The sequence below is a fragment of the Oncorhynchus kisutch genome, unplaced genomic scaffold, assembly GCF_002021735.2.
Source record: "Oncorhynchus kisutch isolate 150728-3 unplaced genomic scaffold, Okis_V2 Okis02a-Okis13b_hom, whole genome shotgun sequence".
Lineage (NCBI taxonomy): Eukaryota > Metazoa > Chordata > Actinopteri > Salmoniformes > Salmonidae > Oncorhynchus > Oncorhynchus kisutch.
In genome coordinates this window covers 3,245,740-3,271,335 of record NW_022261979.1, presented here as the reverse complement: position 1 = coordinate 3,271,335, position 25,596 = coordinate 3,245,740, and the positions used below count along the sequence as shown (strand labels likewise).

At 46.8% G+C, this 25,596-nt stretch overlaps 1 protein-coding gene across 7 annotated transcripts in view; it reads left to right on the top strand.

Annotated features, from left to right (window-relative positions):
• hdac9b (histone deacetylase 9b) overlaps window positions 1-24,040 on the top strand; it is a 118,370-nt gene extending 94,330 nt beyond the window's left edge. For all 7 annotated transcript variants that reach the window (XM_031811877.1, XM_031811874.1, XM_031811873.1 and 4 more), the window contains 6 exons: window positions 6,163-6,294; window positions 6,835-6,950; window positions 8,843-8,968; window positions 11,278-11,464; window positions 11,780-11,997; window positions 21,647-24,040. In XM_031811877.1, the coding sequence (XP_031667737.1) occupies window positions 6,163-6,294; window positions 6,835-6,950; window positions 8,843-8,968; window positions 11,278-11,464; window positions 11,780-11,997; window positions 21,647-22,024 (1,157 nt within the window). In that variant the 3' untranslated portion in view covers window positions 22,025-24,040. The remainder of the gene's footprint in view (window positions 1-6,162; window positions 6,295-6,834; window positions 6,951-8,842; window positions 8,969-11,277; window positions 11,465-11,779; window positions 11,998-21,646) is intronic.
• Window positions 24,041-25,596: the final 1,556 nt, after the last annotated feature.

Genomic DNA, 25,596 nt, shown 5'->3' with positions numbered 1-25,596 from the left:
GTGGCTTTTGATAAGTATCGTAGAATGACTTATGAACAGGGAAAGAATCTGGTCGAGCTGTATAGCTTACCCAGCTGAGCCGAGCTGTATATCTGAGCCAGCTGAGCCGAGCTGTATAGCTTAACCAGCTGAGCCGAGCTGTATATCTGAGCCGAGCTGTATATCTGAGCCGAGCTGTATATCTGAGCCAAGCTGTATATCTGAGCCAGCTGAGCCGAGCTGTATATCTGAGCCAGCTGAGCCGAGCTGTATAGCTTAACCAGCTGAGCCGAGCTGTATATCTGAGCCGAGCTGTATATCTGAGCCAGCTGAGCCGAGCTGTATATCTGAGCCAGCTGAGCCAAGCTGTATATCTGAGCCAGCTGAGCCAAGCTGTATATCTGAGCCAGCTGAGCCGAGCTGTATATCTGAGCCAGCTGAGCCAAGCTGTATATCTGAGCCAGCTGAGCCGAGCTGTATATCTGAGCCAGCTGAGCCGAGCTGTATATCTGAGCCAGCTGAGCCGAGCTGTATATCTGAGCCAGCTGAGCCAAGCTGTATATCTGAGCCAGCTGAGCCAAGCTGTATATCTGAGCCAGCTGAGCCGAGCTGTATATCTGAGCCAGCTGAGCCGAGCTGTATATCTGAGCCAGCTGAGCCGAGCTGTATATCTGAGCCAGCTGAGCCGAGCTGTATAGCTTACCCAGCTGAGCCGAGCTGTATATCTGAGCCAGCTGAGCCGAGCTGTATATCTGAGCCAGCAGAGCCGAGCTGTATAGCTTACCCAGCTGATCCGAGCTGTATATCTGATCCGAGCTGTATATCTGAACCAGCTGTATATCTGAGCCAGCTGAGCCGAGCTGTATATCTGAGCCGAGCTGTATACCTGAGCCAGCTATGCCGAGCTGTATATCTGATCCGAGCTGTATATCTGAGCCAGCTGTATATCTGAGCCAGCTGAGCCGAGCTGTATATTTGAGCCGAGCTGTATACCTGAGCCAGCTGTATATCTGAGCCAGCTGAGCCGAGCTGTATATCTGAGCCAGCTGAGCCAAGCTGTATATCTGAGCCAGCTGTATATCTGAGCCAGCTGTATACCTGAGCCAGCTGAGCCAAGCTGTATATCTGAGCCAGCTGAGCCAAGCTGTATATCTGAGCCAGCTGAGCCAAGCTGTATATCTGAGCCAGCTGAGCCGAGCTGTATATCTGAGCCAGCTGAGCCAAGCTGTATATCTGAGAACTTCTGAGAACAATTGTTAATGAGAACAATTGTAAATGAGAACTTGTTCTCAACTTGCCTACCTGGTTAAATAAAGGTAAAATAAATAAAATAAAAAATATATCTGAGCCAGCTGTATATCTGAGCCAGTACAGAACAGTTCAAGTTTGTATGAAAAGGGTATAAAGGTAAGGCCTTGTAGCCAACAGCACACAGTATCCCAGCATATAGTCTTTCTGGAAGGCTCGGTCCCAAATGGCACCCTATTCCCTACATAGTGCACTACGGGCCCTCTGGGCCTGGTCAAAAGCAGTGCACTATATCGGGAATAGAGTGCCATTTGGGACATAGCCTATGAGTCCCCCTAGCCTATGAGCCACCTGGCCTTGTCTTGGTCCGGCAGCCTAATGGAGAAGGCATCACACTGACAGCAGAGTTAACATTGAGATGTAGTGGAGACAGGCATCACACATTCAGCCTCCACCAACCTCCAACCCAGGACTTTCTAATGTAATAACCTGGTTGTTGTATGGACATGTTAAACACATCGTGGCCCATTCATATTGCTACCTGTTTCAGTTGGGTGATGTGTTCTTGGCACTTTGCCAGTTAACCAATGAAGTGGCCCAGGTGTTTGTATCAACGGGAGAGCTGTGTTAGTTAGAGATGTCTGCTGCCAGCTTCTCTTCCTGTTGCGTCGTAGGCAGGTAACGCTACCACTGGTTTTTCCACAGAGACTAATGAGATGCGTCCTAAATGGTACCCTTTGCCTTAAAAACAGTAGTGCACTATATAGGGAATAGGGTGCTATTTGGAACACAAACACGGTGACAAAGTCTGTCCGTTTCCCACTTCGCCACTGTCTGGCGTTCCCGTGGCGACGAAGTGCTTGGTGGCAGCGAACGGAGCAGTGCTAAAAATAGAAAGCAATCAGGGCAGCGGGGCATGAAGAGGATTCATGAAGACTCCCTGCAGCGCTTTCTCTCCCTCTGTCTCGCTCTCTCTCTTCCTCTCTTTCAGTACCCCTCACTCACAAGACTGATGGCTGATAGACAGGGAAAGAGAGGGGCTGGTGCTGCTGTATTTGACAGGACTCTCAAAATAGAAGCATCTGGCCCTGTCAACACCCCCCTAACCCCCCCCCCCCGCTCGTGTTCTCATCTCCCCTCGTTAACCATCACGTCGTATGGTCGCATCACAAAAACAACCCTTCTCAATAATTGATCTCAAGGAAAGGATAAATAATTGAAACAACATGGTGTTTAGTTATTGTATAATACTGAGATGGCCGTTTATGTAACGTTGTGCTCCATCCTCCTCCTACAGCACTAGTAGGTTGACCTCTGTGTTGACCTCTGTGTTGACCTGGATCCTCCTCCTACAGCACTAGTAGGTTGACCTCTGTGTTGATCTGGATCCTCCTCCTACAGCACTAGTAGGTTGACCTCTGTGTTGACCTGGATCCTCCTCCTACAGCACTAGTAGGTTGACCTCTGTGTTGACCTGGATCCTCCTCCTACAGCACTAGTAGGTTGACCTCTGTGTTGATCTGGATCCTCCTCCTACAGCATTAGTAGGTTGACCTCTGTGTTGACCTGGATCCTCCTCCTACAGCACTAGTAGGTTGACCTCGGTGTTGACCTGGATCCTCCTCCTACAGCACTAGTAGGTTGACCTCTGTGTTGACCTCTGTGTTGACCTGGATCCTCCTCCTACAGCACTAGTAGGTTGACCTCTGTGTTGACCTGGATCCTCCTCCTACAGCACTAGTAGGTTGACCTCTGTGTTGATCTGGATCCTCCTCCTACAGCACTAGTAGGTTGACCTCTGTGTTGATCTGGATCCTCCTCCTACAGCACTAGTAGGTTGACCTCTGTGTTGACCTGGATCCTCCTCCTACAGCACTAGTAGGTTGACCTCTGTGTTGACCTCTGTGTTGACCTGGATCCTCCTCCTACAGCACTAGTAGGTTGACCTCTATGTTGACCTGGATCCTCCTCCTACAGCACTAGTAGGTTGACCTCTGTGTTGATCTGGATCCTCCTCCTACAGCACTAGTAGGTTGACCTCTGTGTTGACCTGGATCCTCCTCCTACAGCACTAGTAGGTTGACCTCTGTGTTGATCTGGATGTCAGTAGTGTTAAAGTGTGAGTGGAGGGGATTCCAGGGCTGTAGGGAGAGAGAGAGGGGGGGGGTCTCAGAGCCTGGGCCTTGGCTGGGCCATGGGTTGCGTCCCAAATAGCACCCTCAGTATTCCTTGTATGTTGCTCAACACCCAGACACAACAACAACCCTTCGTTATATCAACACACTCAGTGGCAGTCTGTACTGTGTGACACTAGATAGATATTTGACTGAAATATTACAGTTTTTTTCCCAATAGATTTCTATATATACCAATGATGTTGCTTTTGCTGCTGGTGATTCTCTGATCCACCTCTACGCAGACGACACCATTCTGTATACATCTGGCCCTTCTTTGGACACTGTGTTAACTAACCTCCAAACGAGCTTCAACGCCATACAACACTCCTTCCGTGGCCTCCAACTGCTCTTAAACACTAGTAAAACTAAATGCATGCTTTTCAACCGCTCGCTGCCCGCACCGTCCCGCCCGACTAGCATCACTACTCTGGACGGTTCTGAGTTAGAATATGTGGACAACTACAAATACCTAGGTGTCTGGTTAGACAGTAAACTCTCCTTTCAGACTCACATTAAGAATCTCCAATCCAAAATTAAATCTAGAATCGGCTTCCTATTTTGCAACAAAGCCTCCTTCACTCATGCCGCCAAACATACCCTCGTAAAACTGACTATCCTACCGATCCTTGACTTTGGCGATGTCATTTCCAAAATAGCCTCCGACACTCTACTCAGCAAACTGGATGTAGTCTATCACAGTGGCATCCGTTTTATCACCAAAGCCCCATATACTACCCACCACTGCGACCTGTATGCTCTCGTTGGCTGGCCCTCACTACATATCCGTCACCAAACCCACTGGCTCCAGGTCATCTATAAGTCTTTGCGAGGTAAAGCCCCTCCTTATCTCAGCTCACTGGTCACCATAGCAGCACCCACCTGCAGCACGCGCTCCAGCAGGTATATTTCACTGGTCATCCACAAAGCCAACACTTCCTTTGGCCGCCTTTCCTTCCAGTTCTCTGCTGCCAATGACTAACAAATTGCAAAAATCTCTGAAGCTGGAGTCTTATATCTCCCTTTCTAACTTTAAGCATCAGCTGTCAGAGCAGCTTACCAATCACTGTACCTTTACACAGCCAATCTGTAAATAGCACCCCGATTACCTCATCCCCATATTATTACTTAACCTCTTGCTCTTTTGCATCCTAGTATCTCTACTTGCACATCATCATCTGCACATCTATCACTCCAGTATTAATGCTAAATTGTCATTATTTTCTCCTCTAGAGCCTATTTATTGCCTTACCTCCCTACTCTTCTACATTTCCAAACACTGTACATACATGTTTCTATTTTTCTTTTCTTTTGTGTTGTTGACTGTACGTCTGTTTATGTGTAACTTTGTGTTGTTGTCTGTTCACACTGCTTTGCTTTATCTTGGCCAGGTCGCAGTTGTAAATAAGAACTTGTTCTCAACTGGCCTACCTGGTTAAATAAAGGTGAAATAAATCAAATAAATAAATAGTAGGAGCTGATCATTTGGCTTGGTTCAATGTGATTTGTCCATGTTTCCTACTCCTTGGTAGCAGTCCAGTAGTGACTCTCTCAACTTCTCTCTGTCATTACTTGACTTTCTTCATATTCCTGTCAAACAGAGGCTGTCCATTAGGACTTCATCTAAAAGTGGGTCTGGATTAATTTAGCCTGGGACGTGTTTGTCCAGCGACATGGGAGTGTGTGTGTGTGTGTGTGTGTGTGTGTGTGTGTGTGTGTGTGTGTGTGTGTGTGTGTGTGTGTGTGTGTGTGTGTGTGTGTGTGTGTGTGTGTTTGGGGTGGTATCTCTGCTTTGCATTAGGAATGTGGGGATGGTGTGAGGAACGTATCTGAAACATCTGCCATGCGTTTGTGTTAGTTTAACTGCTGCTACTGTATCAGGCTGTGGTCACCAGGGCAGCAGGTAGCGACCACTTCACTTAGAGAGACCCTGTATGTTGCTCAACCTAATTTAGACCAGATGAGGTGGAAATGGGCCCAATCTTGACTCATTGCATCTCCTCAAACAGCTCAGAATCTTCTCTCTGAAATGAAATGGTGTCATTTGGTTGAAGAGAAACCACCAGAACTGTGTCTATACTTCTTCTTACAGGTTTAAATGTATTCAAACTTTGACAGGACCACTATTCTGATCTTGCTGAGTTGTTCCTCATTTTTAGGATTGTGTTTAAAGATATGGAGGGTATGTGTCATTCTGTCCTGGTCGGGTCTACAATATATCAAAACCATCTTTGGAATCCTGTCAGGCGTGAGCTACAGTCCCTCCCACTGGTAAACATTTCTTTGAGGGAACTCAAGCTGATTGGTGGCTGTCTTCTGTTAGTGACAGTGGCCACCAACATCAACCACTACAGGCATATAAATAGATCTAGTACATGGAGTATAGTACGAAGGGCCTGATGAACTATGCTGAACCATAGTCTCTCTCTCCTCCTCCAGCCTCAGTCTTAAGAAACCACTCCCTCTCTCTCTCTCTCTCTCTCTCTCTCTCTCTCTCTCGCGCTCTCTCTCCTCCAGCCTGAGAGTCTTACTAAACAATAACCTCACCAGCCTCAGTCTTAAGAAACCACTCTCTCTCTCTCTCCCGCTCTCCCCCCCCCCCCCTCTCTCTCTCTCTCTCTCTCTCTCTCTCTCTCTCTCTCTCTCCCTCTCTCTCTCTCTCTCTCTCTCTCCCCCTCCCCCTCTCTCTCTCTATGTCCTCCTCTAGCCTGAGTCTTACTAAACCATCCCCTCTCTCCCTCCTCTCTCTGTTCTCCTCCAGCCTCAGAGCCCAACCTGAAGGTGAAGTCTAGACTGAAGCAGAAGGTAGCAGAGAGGAGGAGTAGTCCACTGCTGAAGAGGAAAGACAGCAACGTCATGACCCCCTACAAGAAGAGGGCCCTAGAAATGATGGGTATGATTGTTGTTGACACATATTGTAGCAGTTCTGCTGTGTCATAACTCTGTATTGACATAGAGAGCTGTGATGTTGCAGCCAAAGGACACATTATGGTGTTAGGAGCTTGTTTCCCTGTCACTCCTTTATGTCTATTTATGTCCTCTCTATAGCCAATAACAATCTCTATCTCTGTCCCCTTCACAAACTCTACAGTCACTAACATTATCTCTGTCCTCTTCACAGAAGCTACAGTCACTAACATTATCTCTGTCCCCTTCACAGACGCTACAGTCACTAACATTATCTCTGTCCCCTTCACAAACTCTACAGCCACTAACATTATCTCTGTCCCCTTCACAGACGCTACAGTCACTAACATTATCTCTGTCCCCTTCACAAACTCTACAGTCACTAACATTATCTCTGTCCTCTTCACAGAAGCTACAGTCACTAACATTATCTCTGTCCCCTTCACAGACGCTACAGTCACTAACATTATCTCTGTCCCCTTCACAGACTCTACAGTCACTAACATTATCTCTGTCCGCTTCACAGACTCTACAGTAACTAACAGTGCCCCAGGCTCAGGACCCAGCTCTCCCATCGGAGCCTCCAGCGCCCTGGGGGCTGAGAACGGGCCCTCCTCTCTCCCCACCACCACAAAAACCGAGGTACGAACCCAGACCATCAATCAATCCATTTTATTTTATAAAGCCCTTTTTACATCAGCAGTTGTCACAAAGTGCTTCACAGTGACCCGGCTTAAACCCCAAGGAGCAACCAAAGCAAATGCTAAAGAACAGTAGCCAGACCGCTCGTATTTATCCTCTACACACTACGGTGACTTTTAATTGATTCAAGTGGATTCAAGATAAATAATCTGAATCGTGAAAATCTAACTTCTTAAGTCATGTCTTACACGGGGTGTCTGTCTGCCTGCCTGCCTGTGTATGTGTGTGTGTGTGTGTGTGTGTGTGCAGCTATGAAAACAGCCAGTTGTCCCTGCCGTCTGTCTCTAAGCGTTCAGTCTGTTACAGTCCAGTAGAAATGACTCCCCACACTGAGGGTGAAGAGACACAGCTCTCCCATAATGTCGACATACGTAATACACACCTGCTTTACTTCTTTCTTTCTACTTACTATTTATTTTCCTTTTTCTTCTTATTTTTCATAAAGGGTGAAATGCAAAGCGTTTGCATATCCATGGCATGAACTCTTATGGTGAGGCAATATTGGCAGCAGAATTTTTGTTGCAATTCAATCTCTATAAATTCTCAGGGCAGAAAGCATATTGGATCCCTGTGTGTTTCCCTATGGTTTTGTGGTTAAAAATGCCTCATCCAGTATCTCGATTCACAATTTTCATACCTCTTGATTTTTTCCCTTGCTCAACACGTATCGTGCTATTTAGCTACTCTACGCTAAAAGAGAATCCAAATATTCAACAACAACTAAAATATTCCAAAAGCAGTCTAAAAGAATCCAAGCTAAGCGTTCTGTTGGCGTGTCATAGTATATCTGTCACTGAGCTGTCTGACCACAGCCCTGTGAGTTGTTCCCTTCCTTCTGAGGCCTTCCCCAATAGATTCATGACTCAGTAACTAGCTGGGGGCAGGGGCTCTCCTAGGACCCCAGCCTCACAAAACACTGCGTTCTAGCGGGTGGCAGATATGATACATCCCTGAACCATCTTTAACAGAGCAGCTGTGTTTTCTTTAACCAGCGATGTTTACTCTTTCAGGGACCTCAGTGACATTGAGAGGGGAGTAACAGGCCTGCCATTGGGGTGGAGGGGGGTAGGAGGGGGGGAACCGTGGAGCTTAATTGATATCCCAGGCGCTGGTAGCCAAAGACACCCACCCACATGCTAACAACATAAACACACAGGATTGCTATTGTATCAGCCCAAAGCTGAGACTCGTTCTCTCATGAAACGTACTGTGGCGGGACTGTTAGTGGGGGCTAACTGGCGGGGGCTAACCGAAGGCCTCATGCCTGTTGCAAAAGCAAGTCGTGTTTGTGCACCGTTACATTAGGTATCCTTTTTCAGAGGGAACGGGTCCCTGGGGTGGAATACAGGCCGGATATCCCTGTTCAGGTCACTGAATACTAGAGGGGGTTGGAAGGATAAACACGGCCCTTCCAGAACCACATGCTGCTAGGCTGCTCTGCTGGCCCTGCTGGGTACAGGAAGCATGCCTCAGCTACACTGATGTTCTCTGGGAGAGAGAGTAGCCTGAGGAGGGTGAGGCCTGGGGCTGGAGGATGGGAAGACCAGGGACGGGGTACAGAGATCTTTTGAACACGATACCTGATCATGTTGTCTTCACAACATCCTACAATTTGATGACACACTTTTAAGTGGCACTCATTTTGATCATCAGTCAGTAATAGCGCATATCTTTCTGCTATACTGCAGGGAGCCGGAACGTCGTCCGTCTTAGTGCATTAATGTTTATTACAGTGCTCTTGTTGCCCTTTTAAATGTTCCATAGTCCGATTTTCTAAATCTCTCCCTCTATCTCTCTCTATCTCTCCCTCCCTCTCTTTCCTGTCATTTCAGCGCTGGCCATCACAGCCTAGGTTATTTCGTCCAGAGGGCTCCATGTCCAACCTTCTGAGCTTATACACGTCTCCCTCCTTACCCAACATCACCCTGGGCCTCTCCGCCACCTCCTCACAGATCAACGTGAGTACCACCAGCCACCATGACCTGATCCTGGTCAGCCATCACAACCAGCCACCATGCCCTGATCCTGGTTAGCCAGTACAACCAGCCACCATGCCCTGATCCTGGTTAGCCAGTACAACCAGCCACCATGCCCTGATCTTGGTTAGCCAGTATAACCAGCCACCATGACTCATCCTGGTTAGCCAGTACAACCAGCCACCATGACTCATCCTGGTTAGCCAGTACAACCAGCCACCATGCCCTGATCCTGGTTAAGCCAGCACAACCAGACACCATGCCCTGATCCTGGCTAGCTAGTACAACCAGCCACCATGACCTCATCCCGGTTAGCCAGTACAACCAGCCACCATGACCCGATCCTGGTTAGCCAGTACAACCAGCCACCATGACCGGATCCTGGCTAGTTAGTACAACCAGCCACCATGACCTGATCCTGGCTAACTAGTACAACCAGCCACCCTTGAACTGATCCTAGCTAGCTAGTACAACCAGCCACCCTTGAACTGATCCTGGCTAGCTAGTACAACCAGCCACCCTTGACCTGGTCCTGGCTAGCTAGTACAACCAGCCACCCTTGACCTGATCCTGGTTAGCTAGTACAACCAGCCACCATGACTCATCCTGGTTAGCTAGTACAACCAGCCACCCTTGACATGATCCTGGCTAGCTAGTACAACCAGCCACCCTTGACATGATCCTGGCTAGCTAGTACAACCAGCCACCCTTGACATGATCCTGGCTAACTAGTACAACCAGCCACCCTTGAAATGATCCTGGTTAGCCAGTACAACCAGCCACCATGCCCTGATCCTGGTTAGCCAGCACAACCAGACACCATGCCCTGATCCTGGCTAGCTAGTACAACCAGCCACCATGACCTCATCCCGGTTAGCCAGTACAACCAGCCACCATGACCTGATCCTGATTAGCCAGTACAACCAGCCACCATGACTCATCCTGGTTAGCCAGTACAACCAGCCACCATGACCGGATCCTGGCTAGCTAGTACAACCAGCCACCATGACCTGATCCTGGCTAACTAGTACAACCAGCCACCATGACCGGATCCTGGCTAGCTAGTACAACCAGCCACCATGACCTGATCCTGGCTAACTAGTACAACCAGCCACCCTTGAACTGATCCTAGCTAGCTAGTACAACCAGCCACCCTTGAACTGATCCTGGCTAGCTAGTACAACCAGCCACCCTTGACCTGGTCCTAGCTAGCTAGTACAACCAGCCACCCTTGACCTGATCCTGGTTAGCTAGTACAACCAGCCACCATGACTCATCCTGGTTAGCTAGTACAACCAGCCACCCTTGACATGATCCTGGCTAGCTAGTACAACCAGCCACCCTTGACATGATCCTGGCTAACTAGTACAACCAGCCACCCTTGACATGATCCTGGCTAGCTAGTACAACCAGCCACCCTTGATCTGATCCTGGTTAGCTAGTACAACCAGCCACCATGACCTGATCCTGGCTAGCTAGTACAACCAGCCACCCTTGACCTGATCCTGGTTAGCTAGCTGGCTAGCTTTTACACCTTCTCGCAAACACAGGCCATTAGAGAGAGGATTTCTAATTTGTTACGTAGGTATCTATCAACTACCGTAGTCTTTAATTTGTAGAACAACATTCTGTAACTCTTTTAATTGAACCACTTTTGTAATACATAGGTTTTAGCCAACAATAGATTCTTAGATAACAAAGTCAGGTTTTCACTGAAAACAAAGGGAAGTGTAGTTTGAGAGATGTTCTCTGCCTTGTCTGGCTGTTGAAAGACTTCAGCATCAGTGGCTGTCAGGATTATACATACGGCAGCAGGGCAACGACCTTTAACCCCAGATTATTTTATTCCACTTAGATGTTAGATATTGTTAAGAGTCTGTTGTCAGGCCTCCTCTTATCTCTCTCTATATGACCTCATTAATCACAGCTTTTTAAAACGTCCCAGCGGCCCCTTGCCCGGTCAAGTACAGCTAGCTCCAGTCCAGATAAGGGCCAAATGATACATCACTTTTAGCTCCCTGACACATTCCTTACATTGAGACCTGTCTGGTACATCAGCTGGATAGAAAGAGTGTAACCATTTGAAGAGGTGATTGTCGAAAACAAAATTATACCAAGTGTTTCTGGCAAATAATGCAGAAAAAAAACTGACTGCACAAAATGACAACTCTTCTCAGTTTTTTGGGAATGAAAATGTAATAGAATATATAGAAGCACTATTATATTGTGAGAACTTTAGTCCTCAGTTGTATTTCTAAACCCCTGCTCTGTGTGTCTCTGTGTTCTCTCAGGCTGCCATCGGGCTGAAGGAGAAGACTGGGGAGGTCAGGCATGGTCTACCAGGGCAGCTCCTGGGGCCTGTGCCCATGCCCACGGTGACCTCCATGGAGACCAAGGTGTCCCCCAGCCATCAGGCTCTGCTCCAACACCTCCTTCAGAAGGAACAGATAAGACGCCAGAAGATCCTCTCCTCCTCTGGTGAGTCCTTATCCTTACACTGAGACAGACTTAAACCGAGATGTAGGGCCCGTTTCCCAGACATTGATTAAGCTTAGTCCTGGACTAAAAAGCATACTCAATGGAAATCTCAGTGGAACTTTTCAGTCCAAGACTACAATCTGACCAGGTTACTGGGCAATATAATTACACCACTTTGAATGGGAGAGATATTGAATGATTAAATATTGCTTATAATTAGTTTAAGAAGTGTTCATGAAGATCATGAATTAAATGAGTTGGAATTAGTGTAGATTTAGAACGTTGAATCTTAGTGCCGCCATCTTGCCCCTCCAGGTCAAGGCTCCATACCCGCCCACCCCCACTCCCCTCTGGCCATGAAGGACAGGCCCTCCTCCAACAGCAGACCCAAGCTACCCAAGCACAGGCCCCTGAACCGGACCCAGTCAGCCCCTCTGCCCCAGAGCACCCTGGCTCAGCTGGTCATCCAGCAGCAACACCAGCACTTCCTGGAGAAGCAGAAACAATACCAGCAGCAGATCCACATCAATAAGGTAAGAAACAGTACCAGCAGCAGAGTAGTAGTGTGTATCTAGGATCAGGTCCCCCTGTAAATTCATTATGATGTAGAAAACTAAACTGATCCACATCAATAAGGTAAGAAACAGTACCAGCAGCAGAGTAGGAGTGTGTATCTAGGATCAGGTCCCCCTGTCCATTCATTATGATGTAGAAAACTAAACTGATCCACATCAATAAGGTAAGAAACAGTACCAGCAGCAGAGTAGGAGTGTGTATCTAGGATCAGGTCCCCCTGTCCATTCATTATGATGTAGAGAACTAAACTGATCCACATCAATAAGGTAAGAAACAGTACCAGCAGCAGAGTGGGAGTGTGTATCTAGGATCAGGTCCCCCTGTCCATTCATTATGATGTAGAAAACTAAACTGATCCACATCAATAAGGTAAGAAACAGTACCAGCAGCAGAGTAGGAGTGTGTATCTAGGATCAGGTCCCCCTGTCCATTCATTATGATGTAGAGAACTAAACTGATCCACATCAATAAGGTAAGAAACAGTACCAGCAGCAGAGTAGTAGTGTGTATCTAGGATCAGGTCCCCCTGTCCATTCATTATGATGTAGAAAACTAAACTGATCCACATCAATAAGGTAAGAAACAGTACCAGCAGCAGAGTAGGAGTGTGTATCTAGGATCAGGTCCCCCTGTCCATTCATTATGATGTAGAAAACTAAACTGATCCACATCAATAAGGTAAGAAACAGTACCAGCAGCAGAGTAGTAGTGTGTATGTAGGATCAGGTCCCCCTGTAAATTCATTATGATGTAGAAAACTAAACTGATCCACATCAATAAGGTAAGAAACAGTACCAGCAGCAGAGTAGGAGTGTGTATCTAGGATCAGGTCCCCCTGTAAATTCATTATGATGTAGAAAACTAAACTGATCCACATCAATAAGGTAAGAAACAGTACCAGCAGCAGAGTAGGAGTGTGTATCTAGGATCAGGTCCCCCTGTCCATTCATTATGATGTAGAAAACTAAACTGATCCACATCAATAAGGTAAGAAACAGTACCAGCAGCAGAGTAGTAGTGTGTATGTAGGATCAGGTCCCCCTGTAAATTCATTATGATGTAGAAAACTAAACTGATCCACATCAATAAGGTAAGAAACAGTACCAGCAGCAGAGTAGGAGTGTGTATCTAGGATCAGGTCCCCCTGTAAATTCATTATGATGTAGAAAACTAAACTGATCCACATCAATAAGGTAAGAAACAGTACCAGCAGCAGAGTAGGAGTGTGTATCTAGGATCAGGTCCCCCTGTCCATTCATTATGATGTAGAAAACTAAACTGATCCACATCAATAAGGTAAGAAACAGTACCAGCAGCAGAGTAGGAGTGTGTATCTAGGATCAGGTCCCCCTGTAAATTCATTATGATGTAGAAAACTAAACTGATCCACATCAATCAGCTAACTGACCTTTACTGTACTTTTGCTGTACACTAAAATCCCCGGAGAGTAACTGGACCCCATATCGCCTGTAAATAATACATGCAACCTATACATTAAAATCACCAAGTGTGTGCCCAGTGGGGATTTTAATTTCAGCAGTTTATACACACAAATTCTGAGGCTATATTTAGTCTTATCAAACTTTCTGTGGTAGCTGCTTTGTGTTTACAGAGCCCTTCCACCCGGCTCAGCCTCCCTGTGCTATTTCTGCTAAGTAAACAAGTTGAGCCTGACTTCAAATAGGGGAAGAAATGCTTCCCATAGCACTAATTCTGTTATCATAGCTTAAGGCATCAGTGGCATTCGCATGCAAACCCTGTGAAATTCAATTCAGCCAAGTTCAAATGGCCCCAGAATACACGCTTTTGTTCCTCTGTGGCAATATTTGTGTTTCTGTGAGCAGGCTGTGGTGACCGTGCCATCGGCAGAGTGCAATTATTCAGCCACGGGAAGTGAGTGGTTGAGGTGGCGGACATACAGAGACACAGCCAGGGAGACACAGTGAAAGGCAGCATTGTGTTGCTCTCACACTGATCTGTCCCAATGCACAAGCCCTCATACAGCCATGGGAATCTGAGAGCAACAAAACGCGCAACTCTCACTTAAAACTAACAGGGAAGGGCCTCAAAAGTCCCGTAACTACACAGTTTAAGTCTCCCCAGTCAAACTTCCCATTGGAGGACTGTTTAAAACACTTCCTTAGTTCTGATTCTTGTCCATCTTATTAATCAATATACAAAAAAAAATAATGCAGTGACTCAAAATAGGTTTTGCTATGCACAAGCATTCCTTGAGCTTGAAGATGCATTTGATTGACGGGAGGAAGGGGTATTGGATGGTTATCTAAACAAATAACCCTAGCTACCCTATCACCCCTGATGTGAGCACTCAGGTCAATAACATTAGATCCTTTAGACCAAAGCACCTCTCTCACTAAGAGGAGGTTATAAATGTCTACTAATCAGAGATGAGCTCTGTGTTTATTTAGAAGGATCTTAGCCATTGGCCCAATTCATTTACAGCAGTAGCAGTAACAGTAGTAGTAGTAGCAGTAGAGGTAGCAGCAGCAGGAGTAGAAGTAGCAGTAGCAATAGGAGTTGTACTGTAGTAGCAAAGGGTAGCAGTAGTGGTAACAGTAGCTGTAGCAGTAGCAGCAGCAGTTGTAGCGGTAGTGGTAACAGTAGCAGCAACAATAGTAGCGGTAGTAGTGGTAGCAGTAGCAACAGCAGTAGTAGCATTAGCGGTAGTGGTAACAGTAGCAGTAGTAGCGGTAGTGGTAGTGGTAGCAGTAGCAACAGCAGACCCGTGGCACTCACATCCGTAGCCATGAAGTGCTTTGAAAGGCTGGTAACATCATTATCCCAGAAACCCTAGACCTACCCTAATTTGCATACTGCCCAAAAAGATCCACAGATGATGCAATCTCTATTGCACTTCACACTGCCCTTTCCCACCTGGACAAAAGGAACACCTATGTGAGAATGCTATTCATTGACTACAGTTCAGCGTTCAACACCATAGTATCCTCAAAGCTCATCACTAAGCTAAGGATCCTGGGACTAAACACCACCCTCTGCAACTGGATCCTGGACTTCCTGACGGGCCGCCCCCAGGTGGTGAGGGTAGGTAGCAACACATCTGCCACACTGATCCTCAACACTGGAGCTCCCCAGGGGTGCGTGCTCAGTCCCCTCCTGTACTCCCTGTTTACCCACGACTGCATGGCCAGGCACGACTCCAACACCATCATTAAGTTTGCTGATGACACAACAGTGGGAGGCCTGATCACCGACAAGCCAGCCTATAGGGAGGAGGTCAGAGACCTGGGCGGGTGGCACCAGAACAACAACCTATCCCTCAACGTAACCAAGACTATGGGGATGATTGTGGACTACAGGAAAAGGTGCACCGAGCACGTCCCCATTCTCATCGACGGGGCTGTAGTGGAGCAGGTTAAGAGCTTCAAATTCCTTGGTGTCCACATCAACAACAAACTAGAATGGTCCAAACACACCAAGACAGTCGTGAAGAGGACACGACAAAGCCTATTCCCCCTCAGGAAACTAAAAAGATTTGGTATTGATCCTGAGATCCTCAAAAGGTTCTAAAGCTGCAACATCGAGAGCATCCTGACCGGTTGCATCACTGCCTGGTACGGCAATTGCATGGCCTCCGACCGCAAGGCACTTCAGAGGGAAGTGTTTACGGCCCAGGACATTACTGGGGCAAAGCTGCCTGCCATCCACGACCTCTACACCAGGCGGTGTCAGAGGAAGGCCCTGAAAATGGTCAAAGACCCCAGCCACCCCAGTCATAGACTGTTCTCTCTACTGCCGCATGGCAAGCGGTACCGGAGTGCCAAGTCTAGGACAAAAAGGCCTCTCAACAGTTTTTACTCCCAAGCCATAAGACTCCTGAACAGGTAATCAAATGGTTATTTGCATGGACTATTTGCATTGTGTGCCCCCCCCAACCCCTCTTTTACGCTGCTGCTACTCTCTGTTTATCTTATATGCATAGTCACTTTAACTATACATTCATGTACATACTACCTCAATTGGCCCGACCAACCAGTGCTCCTGCACATTGGCTAACCGGGCTATCTGCATTGTGACCCACCACCCGCCAACCCCTCTTTTTACGCTACTGCTACTCTCTGTTCATAATATATGCATAGTCACTTTAACCATACCCACATGTACATACTACCTCAACAAGCCTGACTAACAGGTGTCTGTATATAGCCTTGCTACTCTTATTTTCAAATCTCTTTTTACTGTTGTTTTATTTCTTTACTTACCTACACACACACACATAGTTAAAAAAATATATTCTCTCCGCACTATTGGTTAGAGCCTGTAAGTGAGCATTTCACTGTAATGTCTACACCTGTTGTATTCGACTTTGATTTCATTTCATTTAGTAGCAGTAGCGTTAGCGGTAGTGGTAACAGTAGCAGTAGTAGTGGTAGTGGTAACAGTAGCAGCAGTAGTGGTATATGGTAGCGGTAGTGGTAACAGTATCAGTAGTAGCGATAGTAGTAGCGGTAGTGGTAAGAGTTTATTTTATTTATTTAACCTTTATTTAACCAAGAAGGGCTCAAGATAGGCAGCACCAAGTCATTACTGGAACAGTTACCAGGATAAAGTCCAGCGAACGAAGAGAGTACCCACCACATTTCTGAACAGTTTAAAATAAATCTCAAAGTGTCATGGTAAAGACTGTCAATTGATGTCAAACATAGTAGTGGTAGTGGTAGTGGTAACAGTAGCAGCAGCAATAGTAGCAGTAGTAGCGGTAATGGTAGTGGCAACAGTGGTAGTGATAGTGGTAACATTAGCAGTAGTAGCGGTAGTGGTAGTTGTAACAGAGGCAGTAGTAGCGGTAGCAGTAGTAGTGGTAGTGGTAGTAGGGGTAGTGGTAGTGGTAGTGGTAACAGTAGTAGCGGTAGTGGTAGTATTGGTAGTGGTAGTGGTAACAGTAGCAGTAGTAGTGGTAGTTGTAACAGTAGCAGTAGTAGTTGTAGTGGTAACAGTAGCAGTAGTAGCGGTAGTGGTAGCAGTAGCAACAGCAGTAGTAGAAGTAGCGGTAGTGGTAGCAGTAGTGGTAACAGTAATAGTAGTAGCGGTAGTGGTAGTGGTAACAGTAGCAGCTGCAATAGTAGCGGTAATGGTAGTGGTAACAGTAGCAGTAATAGCGGTAGTGGTAGTGGTAACAGTGGCAGTAGTAGTGGTAGTGCTAACAGTAGCAGTAGGAGTGGTAGTGGTAACAGTAGCAGTAGTAGTGGTAGTGGTAGCAGTAGTAGCGGTAATAGTAGTGGTAACAGTAGCAGTAGTAGTGGTAGTTGTAGCAGTAGTGGTAGTGGTAGTGTAACGGATGTGAAACGGCTAGCTTAGTTAGCGGTTCAATCGGTGACGTCACTTGCTCTGAGACCTTGAAGTAGTAGTTCCCCTTACTCTGCAAGGGCCGTGGCTTTTGTGGAGTGATGGGTAACGATGCTTCGAGGGTGACTGTTGATGTGTGCAGAGAGTCCCTGGTTCGCGCCAGGGTATGGGCGAGGGGACGGTCTAAAGTTATACTGTTACAGTAGCAGTAGTAGTGGTAGTGGTAGCAGTAGTAGCGGTAATGGTAGTGGTAACAGTAGCAGTAGTAGTGGTAGTGGTAGCAGTAGCAACAGCAGTAGTAGCAGTAGCGGTAGCACTAGTAGCGGTAGTGGTAGCAGTAGCAGTAGTTGTAACAGTAGCAGTAGTAGTGGTAGTGGTAGCAGTAGCAACAGCAGTAGTAGCAGTAGCGGTAGTGGTAGCAGTAGTTGTAACAGTATCAAATCAAATCAAATGTATTTATATAGCCCTTCGTACATCAGCTGATATCTCAAAGTGCTGTACAGAAACCCAGCCTAAAACCCCAAACAGCAAGCAATGCAGGTGGAGAAGCACGGTGGCTAGGAAAAACTCCCTAGAAAGGCCAATACCTAGGAAGAAACCTAGAGAGGAACCAGGCTATGTGGGGTGGCCAGTCCTCTTCTGGCTGTGCCGGGTGGAGATTATAACAGAACATGGTCAAGATGTTCAATGTTCATAAATGACCAGCATGGTCGAATAATAATAAGGCAGAACAGTTGAAACTAGAGCAGCAGCACAGTCAGGTGGAAGTTGAAACTGGAGCAGCAGCATGGCCAGGTAGACTGGGGACAGCAAGGAGTCATCATGTCAGGTAGTCCTGGGGCATGGTCCTAGGGCTCAGGTCAGTTGAAACTGGAACAGCAGCATGGCCAGGTGGACTGGGGACAGCAAGGAGTCATCATGTCAGGTAGTCCTGGGGCATGGTCCTAGGGCTCAGGTCCTCCGAGAGAGAGAAAGAAAGAGAGAAGGAGAGAATTAGAGAACGCACACTTAGATTCACACAGGACACCGAATAGGACAGGAGAAGTACTCCAGATATAACAAACTGACCCCAGCCCCCCGACACATAAACTACTGCAGCATAAATACTGGAGGCTGAGACAGTAGCAGTAGTAGTGGTAGTGGTAACAGTAGCAACTGCAGTAGTAGCAGTAGCGGTAGTGGTAACAGTAGCAGTAGTAGTGGTAGCAGTAGTAGCGGTAGTGGTAACAGTAGCAGTTGTAGTGGTAGTGGTAACAGTAGCAGTAGTAGCGGTAGTGGTAAGAGTAGCAGTAGTAGCGGTAATGGTAACAGTAGCAGTAGTAGCATTAGCAGTAACAGCAGCAGTAGTAGCGGTAGTGGTAACAGCAGCAGCAGTAGTAGCGGTAGTGGTAACAGTAGCAGTAGTAGCGGTAGTGGTAGCGGTAGTGGTAACAGTAGCAGTAGTTTTACCAGTAGCAGTAGTAGTGGTAGTGGTAACAGTAGCAACAGTAGCAGTAGCGGTAGTGGTAACAGTAGCAGTAGTAGCGGTAGTGGTAACAGTAGCAGTAGTAGTGGTAGTGGTAACAGTAGTAGTGGTTGCAGTAGTAGCGGTAGTGGTAACAGTAGCAGTAGTAGCGGTAGTGGTAAGAGTAGCAGTAGTAGCGGTAATGGTAACAGTAGCAGTAGAAGCATTAGCGGTAGTGGTAACAGCAGCAGTAGTAGCGGTAGTGGTAACAGTAGCAGAAGCAGCAGTAGTAGCAGTAGCGGTAGTGGTAACAGTAGCAGTAGTAGCGGTAGTGGTAGTGGTAACAGTAGCAGCAGCAATGGTAGTGGTAACAGTAGTAGTGGTAGTGGTAACAGTAGCAGTAGTAGCGGTAGTGGTAGCGGCAGTGGTAAGAGTAGCAGTAGTAGCGGTAATGGTAACAGTAGCAGTAGAAGCATTAGCGGTAGTGGTAACAGTAGCAGTTGTAGTGGTAGTGGTAACAGTAGCAGTAGTAGCGGTAGTGGTTAGAGTAGCAGTAGTAGCGGTAATGGTAACAGTAGCAGTAGTAGCAGTAGCAGTAACAGCAGCAGTAGTAGCGGTAGTGGTAACAGTAGCAGCAGCAGCAGTAGTAGCGGTAGTGGTAACAGTAGCAGTAGTAGTGGTAGTGGTAGCGGTAGTGGTAACAGTAGCAGTAGTTCTGGTAGTGGTAACAGTAGCAACAGCAGTAGTAGCAGTAGCGGTAGTGGTAACAGTAGCAGTAGTAGCGGTAGTGGTAACAGTAGCAGTAGTAGCGGTAGTGGTAACAGTAGCAGTTGTAGTGGTAGTGGTAACAGTAGCAGTAGTAGTGGTAGTGGTAACAGTAGTAGTGGTAGCAGTAGTAGCGGTAGTGGTAACAGTAGTAGCGGTAGTGGTAGCGGCAGTGGTAAGAGTAGCAGTAGTAGCGGTAATGGTAACAGTAGTAGTGGTAGTGGTAACAGTAGTAGTGGTTGCAGTAGTAGCGGTAGTGGTAACAGTAGCAGTAGTAGCGGTAGTGGTAAGAGTAGCAGTAGTAGCGGTAATGGTAACAGTAGCAGTAGAAGCATTAGCGGTAGTGGTAACAGCAGCAGTAGTAGCGGTAGTGGTAACAGTAGCAGAAGCAGCAGTAGTAGCAGTAGCGGTAGTGGTAACAGTAGCAGTAGTAGCGGTAGTGGTAGTGGTAACAGTAGCAGTAGTAGTGGTAGTGGTAACAGTAGTAGTGGTAGTGGTAACAGTAGCAGTAGTAGCGGTAGTGGTAGCGGCAGTGGTAAGAGTAGCAGTAGTAGCGGTAATGGTAACAGTAGCAGTAGAAGCATTAGCGGTAGTGGTAACAGTAGCAGTAGTAGCGGTAGTGGTTAGAGTAGCAGTAGTAGCGGTAATGGTAACAGTAGCAGTAGTAGCAGCAGCAGTAACAGCAGCAGTAGTAGCGGTAGTGGTAACAGTAGCAGTAGTTTTACCAGTAGCAGTAGTAGTGGTAGTGGTAACAGTAGCAGTAGTAGCGGTAATGGTAACAGTAGCAGTAGTTTTACCAGTAGCAGTAGTAGTGGTAGTGGTAACAGTAGCAGTAGTAGCGGTAGTAGTAACAGTAGCAGTAGTTTTACCAGTAGCAGTAGTAGTGGTAGTGGTAACAGTAGCAACAGCAGTAGTAGCAGTAGCGGTAGTGGTAACAGTAGCAGTAGTAGCGGTAGTGGTAACAGTAGCAGTAGTAGCGGTAGTGGTAACAGTAGCAGTTGTAGTGGTAACAGTAGCAGTAGTAGTGGTAGTGGTAACAGTAGTAGTGGTAGCAGTAGTAGCGGTAGTGGTAACAGTAGTAGCGGTAGTGGTAGCGGCAGTGGTAAGAGTAGCAGTAGTAGCGGTAATGGTAACAGTAGCAGTAGAAGCATTAGCGGTAGAGGTAACAGCAGCAGTAGTAGCGGTAGTGGTAACAGTAGCAGCAGTAGTAGCAGTATTGGTAGTGGTAGCAGTAGCAACAGCAGTAGTAGCAGAAGCGGTAGTGGTAACAGTAGCAGCAGCAGCAATAGCAGTAGTGTTAACATTAGTGGTAGTGTTAACAGTAGCAGCAATAGCGTTAGCATTAGCGGTAGTGATAACAGCAGCAGTAGCGTTAGCATTAGCGGTAGTGGTAACAGCAGTAGCGTTAGCATTAGCGGTAGTGGTAACAGCAGCAGCAGCAGTAGTAGCAATATTGCAACCAGTAGCAGCACCAGTAATGGTAGGAATAACAGTAGCACTAGGGCGCAGGATTGTTTTGCAAGGTTGGTATTTTGTAAGGTTTTTACACCAACAATAGGGGCCACTAATCACTAATGGACATTTACAAGAGCTTAGAGAGGATTTTAGAGGGAGGTATAAAAAGCGTTGACTAATACCAAGATAAAGAGGCTAATTCTCTGCCGGAGAGATATTTATACCAGGCCTACGTTCTTACGCCAAAGTGTTTGTGCTATCTTACCAGCGGTCAATGGTTAAGGTGTTTAAGTGATTGCTCCACTTTCTGTTGTCTAACAAATAAAGCTTGACTAGATGTTGAGACATGAAACCCATAGCAGCGCCTCATAGTACTGTCTGGGGCATGCTCTTAAGGAGACAGCACCAGTGACTGCAATCTCTGTGTAGCCTCATTTATGCGGAAATGTAGTGTTATGTTGGATGAATTTGACTTGTGCTGCTTTGCACAGAACACCCTACTCTCTACTGGCTAGGTCAAACTCATAATAAAAGGTAAAGATGAATTGTGAAATAATAATGAATCTGTCCGTTGAGCATTATAACTAAATTACCTCTGATGCTGTACCTCTCTGCAGCTGCTGTCCAAGTCCATCGAGCAACTCCGTCAGCCCAGCTCCCTGGTCAACCCACACCTGCAGGAGTCAGAGGAGGAGGAGGAGGACAACACCCGGAGGATGGCGGATGAGAGGATGGACATGCAGGAGGACAGGATGCCCCCTGGTGGCGTGATCCAGAAACACACCCTTCGCTCCAGCAACAGCAGTGGCAGCAACAGCTCTCTCGGGGAGCTGTCCTCCATCGTAGAGGCCCACCACCGCCTGGGGGTCATAAAGGTCAAAGAGGAGCCAATCGACAGCGAGGACGAGTCCCTGTCCAGTCAGAGCCTAGCGGCGGAGCAGAGGGCCTCACTCCACCAGGTCAAAGGTCAGCTGGTGATAAGAGCTATGATCTGAGGGGGCAGAAGATGAAGGAGATCACACACTGCGACATTCATAGACGCATACGTACACACAAATACACACACAGACACACACACACACACACACACACACACACACACACACACACTGCAGCCAACACACACACAGAGCCGACTAGGACTCCCCAGGCAGTCCTCTCCCTGCCCTGAGATGTGACGCTGTCTCAGTGAAGTGCAGCCGCACCCCAAACCCCCACCAGACTGACTCTCTGTTTGTGAACTTTGTGAAGTGATCTGTAATGTAAAGTATGTTTCACCGTGCTGTATATAACAGGAAGAGTAGATCTACTAGAAGAGGCTCCTTCTTTTTTTACTTCTAAGGAACAGCTTTGATTGTTTTCAGGTTCTGCTCAGTTGACAGAATGTAGTATGTATGTATACAGTAGATTTAGCGTAAGAGAATATTCTAGAAGGGATGGAAAGTTTAACCGTTGTACAGTTTATGAATGCCATTTTATGTTCCAATAGTGTAACATTTATGCCATCAATTCACTTCAACTTTGACTTGCTGACTGTTGTTGTTTTATTCAAATGTCATATTCTCCCTCGTTCTCCAAAAAGCTGTGATGTTCTGTGTTCAGTCGTCTCTGAAAATGACATGAAAATAAGGAAGCATGCTCATGTCTGTATGAGAGAGAATGTATTGTTCAGGGAGGGAGGGAGGGAGGGAGGGAGGGATGGATGGATGGATGGATGGATGATGGATGGAGGGAGGGATGGATGGATGGATGGATAGATGATGGATGGATGGATGGTGCAGGCAGTCAGCTCCATCAGACCATAGGACCAGGTCTGCTTCTCAAATGGGCATCCCTTAGGCCTCAGGTTAAAAGTTCTGTGCTATATAGGGAATATAGCAAGAATAAAACAACAAAATCATCCTGGTTTGCCACGGTCCTGTGTTGAGATGCCGTGTCATCTTCCTGGTTCTCCTCTTCCTCGACCTCCTTTTCCTTCTCTTCCTCCTCCTCCTACCCTCTGGGTCCAAATCAAAGCTCAGCCAGGTTCCTGCCCAACTTTCAACAGAGGATTCACTAACAGAGAGAATGAGAGAGAAAGAGAGGGAGAGGGAGAGAGAGAGAAATAGAAGAAGAGAAATAGCGAGAGAGAGAGAGAAGGAGAGAAAGAGAGAGTGAGAGGGAGAGAGAGAGAAGGAGAGGGAGAGAAAGTGAGAGCGAGAGAGAGAGAGAGGAGAGAGAGAGAGAGCGAGAGAGAGAGAGAGAGAGAAAGAAGGAGAGGAGAGGAGAGAGTAGAGGGCGGGCAGGAAATGCCTTCTAGAAGCCAGGAGTCGGAATGATTCATGTGTGCAGGAATGTTAGGGGAGAGGAGGACCCAGGGTTGTAGGAGTCCAAGGGGCCAGGCTTGAGAATTGATTTACTGTCAAGGCGAATTACAAAGCGAGTGGGGATATGGTTAAGGGAGACCCTTTTTTAAAGGGAATCGCTTCCTTCCTACTCCCCAGTGACATGCTTACCTCCACACGCAGGTTTGATGTTACTTCAATAAAATAAAAAACAAGATGGGACCTCTCTCCTTCTCCCCATCCCCCACCCCTGACTCCCTCTTGACATTGCCCCATGCAACATGTCGACTCTGGTCTTAAAGTGGTCAATCAATGTATGTAAAGCTGTAACTTTTCTTTCCTGTTTTGTTTGTCTTGTCAATGTATAAAATATGACTATGGGGTTCTGTGTTTGGGTTCCTGTGAAAGACATAAACTATGTCTGTCAGTTTGTCTGTCTGCCTGTCTGACTCATACTGTACATTTAGCTCAGCCCATTCTAATGTTTGTAGTGTAAAAATCACTTTCAATTGGAACAATGTCAGTCTTGTTCTCTTGCTTCTTTGATTGGGCTGTAACGGGGCCCCTTCTCTACCCGTGGGGGGTCCCAGGATTCTGTTCATAGCTGTTTGCGTTTGTTCTCCTTTTTTCTGCTTTGTGCTACAAACCTTTCTTTTATAAAATAAAGTTCATTCCCCAACTGTGCAACTTTCTGGTCTTTGTAGAGGATGTTTCTAACATGTCATAGAGCCTGAGTCTATACTTCCAACTTCCCATAGCCTTATTTTGGGACATAGATTTTCATTTTTCACATTCAAGACCCAACACAAGACTGTGTTCATGTTATTGTACATCTCAGATGTCTCCCCCTAAACTAAACCATTAGCCCACTTTCCCACACTCAGTCACATAACCCACTAAACACAGGCCAGCTCCTCATTTCTCTGGGATCTGTGTAACCCTTTAAAGGAGAGCTTAAGGGGCTTTCTAAGAGCTCTTTGATGAGCAGAGAGGCTCCTAGCGGCAGCATTACAGCAGTTAAGACTAGGTGAGGCTAGGAGTGGGTGATAGGTATGACTTGCACTGAGACTTAAACTGAGCTTAAGCAATTTCACACCCAGGCTTAGTTCTTTCTTGCACTGGTAAGACTTGATATATTTCACACTACATGCAATAATGACAATAGGAAAGATCACAGCTCAGACCATTGAGCAGTTTTCTGCAATTTAAGGTAGCCTGTTTGGGATGGTTGTTATTTGTCTCCAGTGACATTTCTGTAGCCAAAGGAACTGCTGCAAATGTAGCAAATATTGGGCAACCATTTCTCCTTCTTTCACTTTCAGCCTTCTTCCCTCAAAGCTTCCAGATACCTCTTCCGGAACATTCACAAAGGTGTAATGTTACCTTATATTAGGAAGTATTCAGAGTCAAATTAAACCTTGATTATTTTTTAAGTTGATGCCATCTGTCTTGGGGCCTCTTGCCCTTGTGGTTTTAAATGAGCTGTTACAAAGGCAGAACAAATAATGGAGTCCCCATCTATCTGCACCAGCCCTCCCCAAGGTGCCCACAGACCCAGTTGTAAAAGCAAACAAGCGTTTTTAAAGGGTGGCCAAGCAGGGGGGGAAGCAAGAAAACATACCTATTTCCTCTCCGCACAGAGTTATAGTGTGCAGGGGGGGGGTCTTCATAAGGAGAGCATAATGTGCAGGGGGGGTCTTCATAAGGAGAGCATAGTGTGTAGGGGGGGTCTTCATAAGGAGAGCATAGTGTGCAGGGGGGTCTTCATAAGGAGAGCATAGTGTGCAGGGGGGTCTTCAGTTGGAGAGCATAGTGTGTAGGGTGGTCTTCATAAGGAGAGCATAGTGTGCAGGGGGGGTCTTCATAAGGAGAGCATAGTGTGTATGGGGGGGTCTTCATTAGGAGAGCATAGTGTGCTCTAAAGATTGGGATGTTGTGTGTGGGTGCGTGTGTGTGTGTGTGTGATAGATGATGATACACTTCCTGTCAATTAATCTCTCCCAAAGCACCTCAAATTCTCAGAATTTGGTCCCTAGTGCTTCCCAAATGGCATTCCTATCCTATATAGTGTACTACTTACTACAAGGCGTTTTACTATGACTTCGGCAGTGCATGGCCTGTCGAACCAAATCATGGGCCCTGGGAAGGAACATGTTAAAGTCCTGCCTTTTGACATCAGAGAGAAAATATTGTAGTTTTCAAGCAAATTTTCTGTAATTCTACACATTTTGTCATGAGTAAAG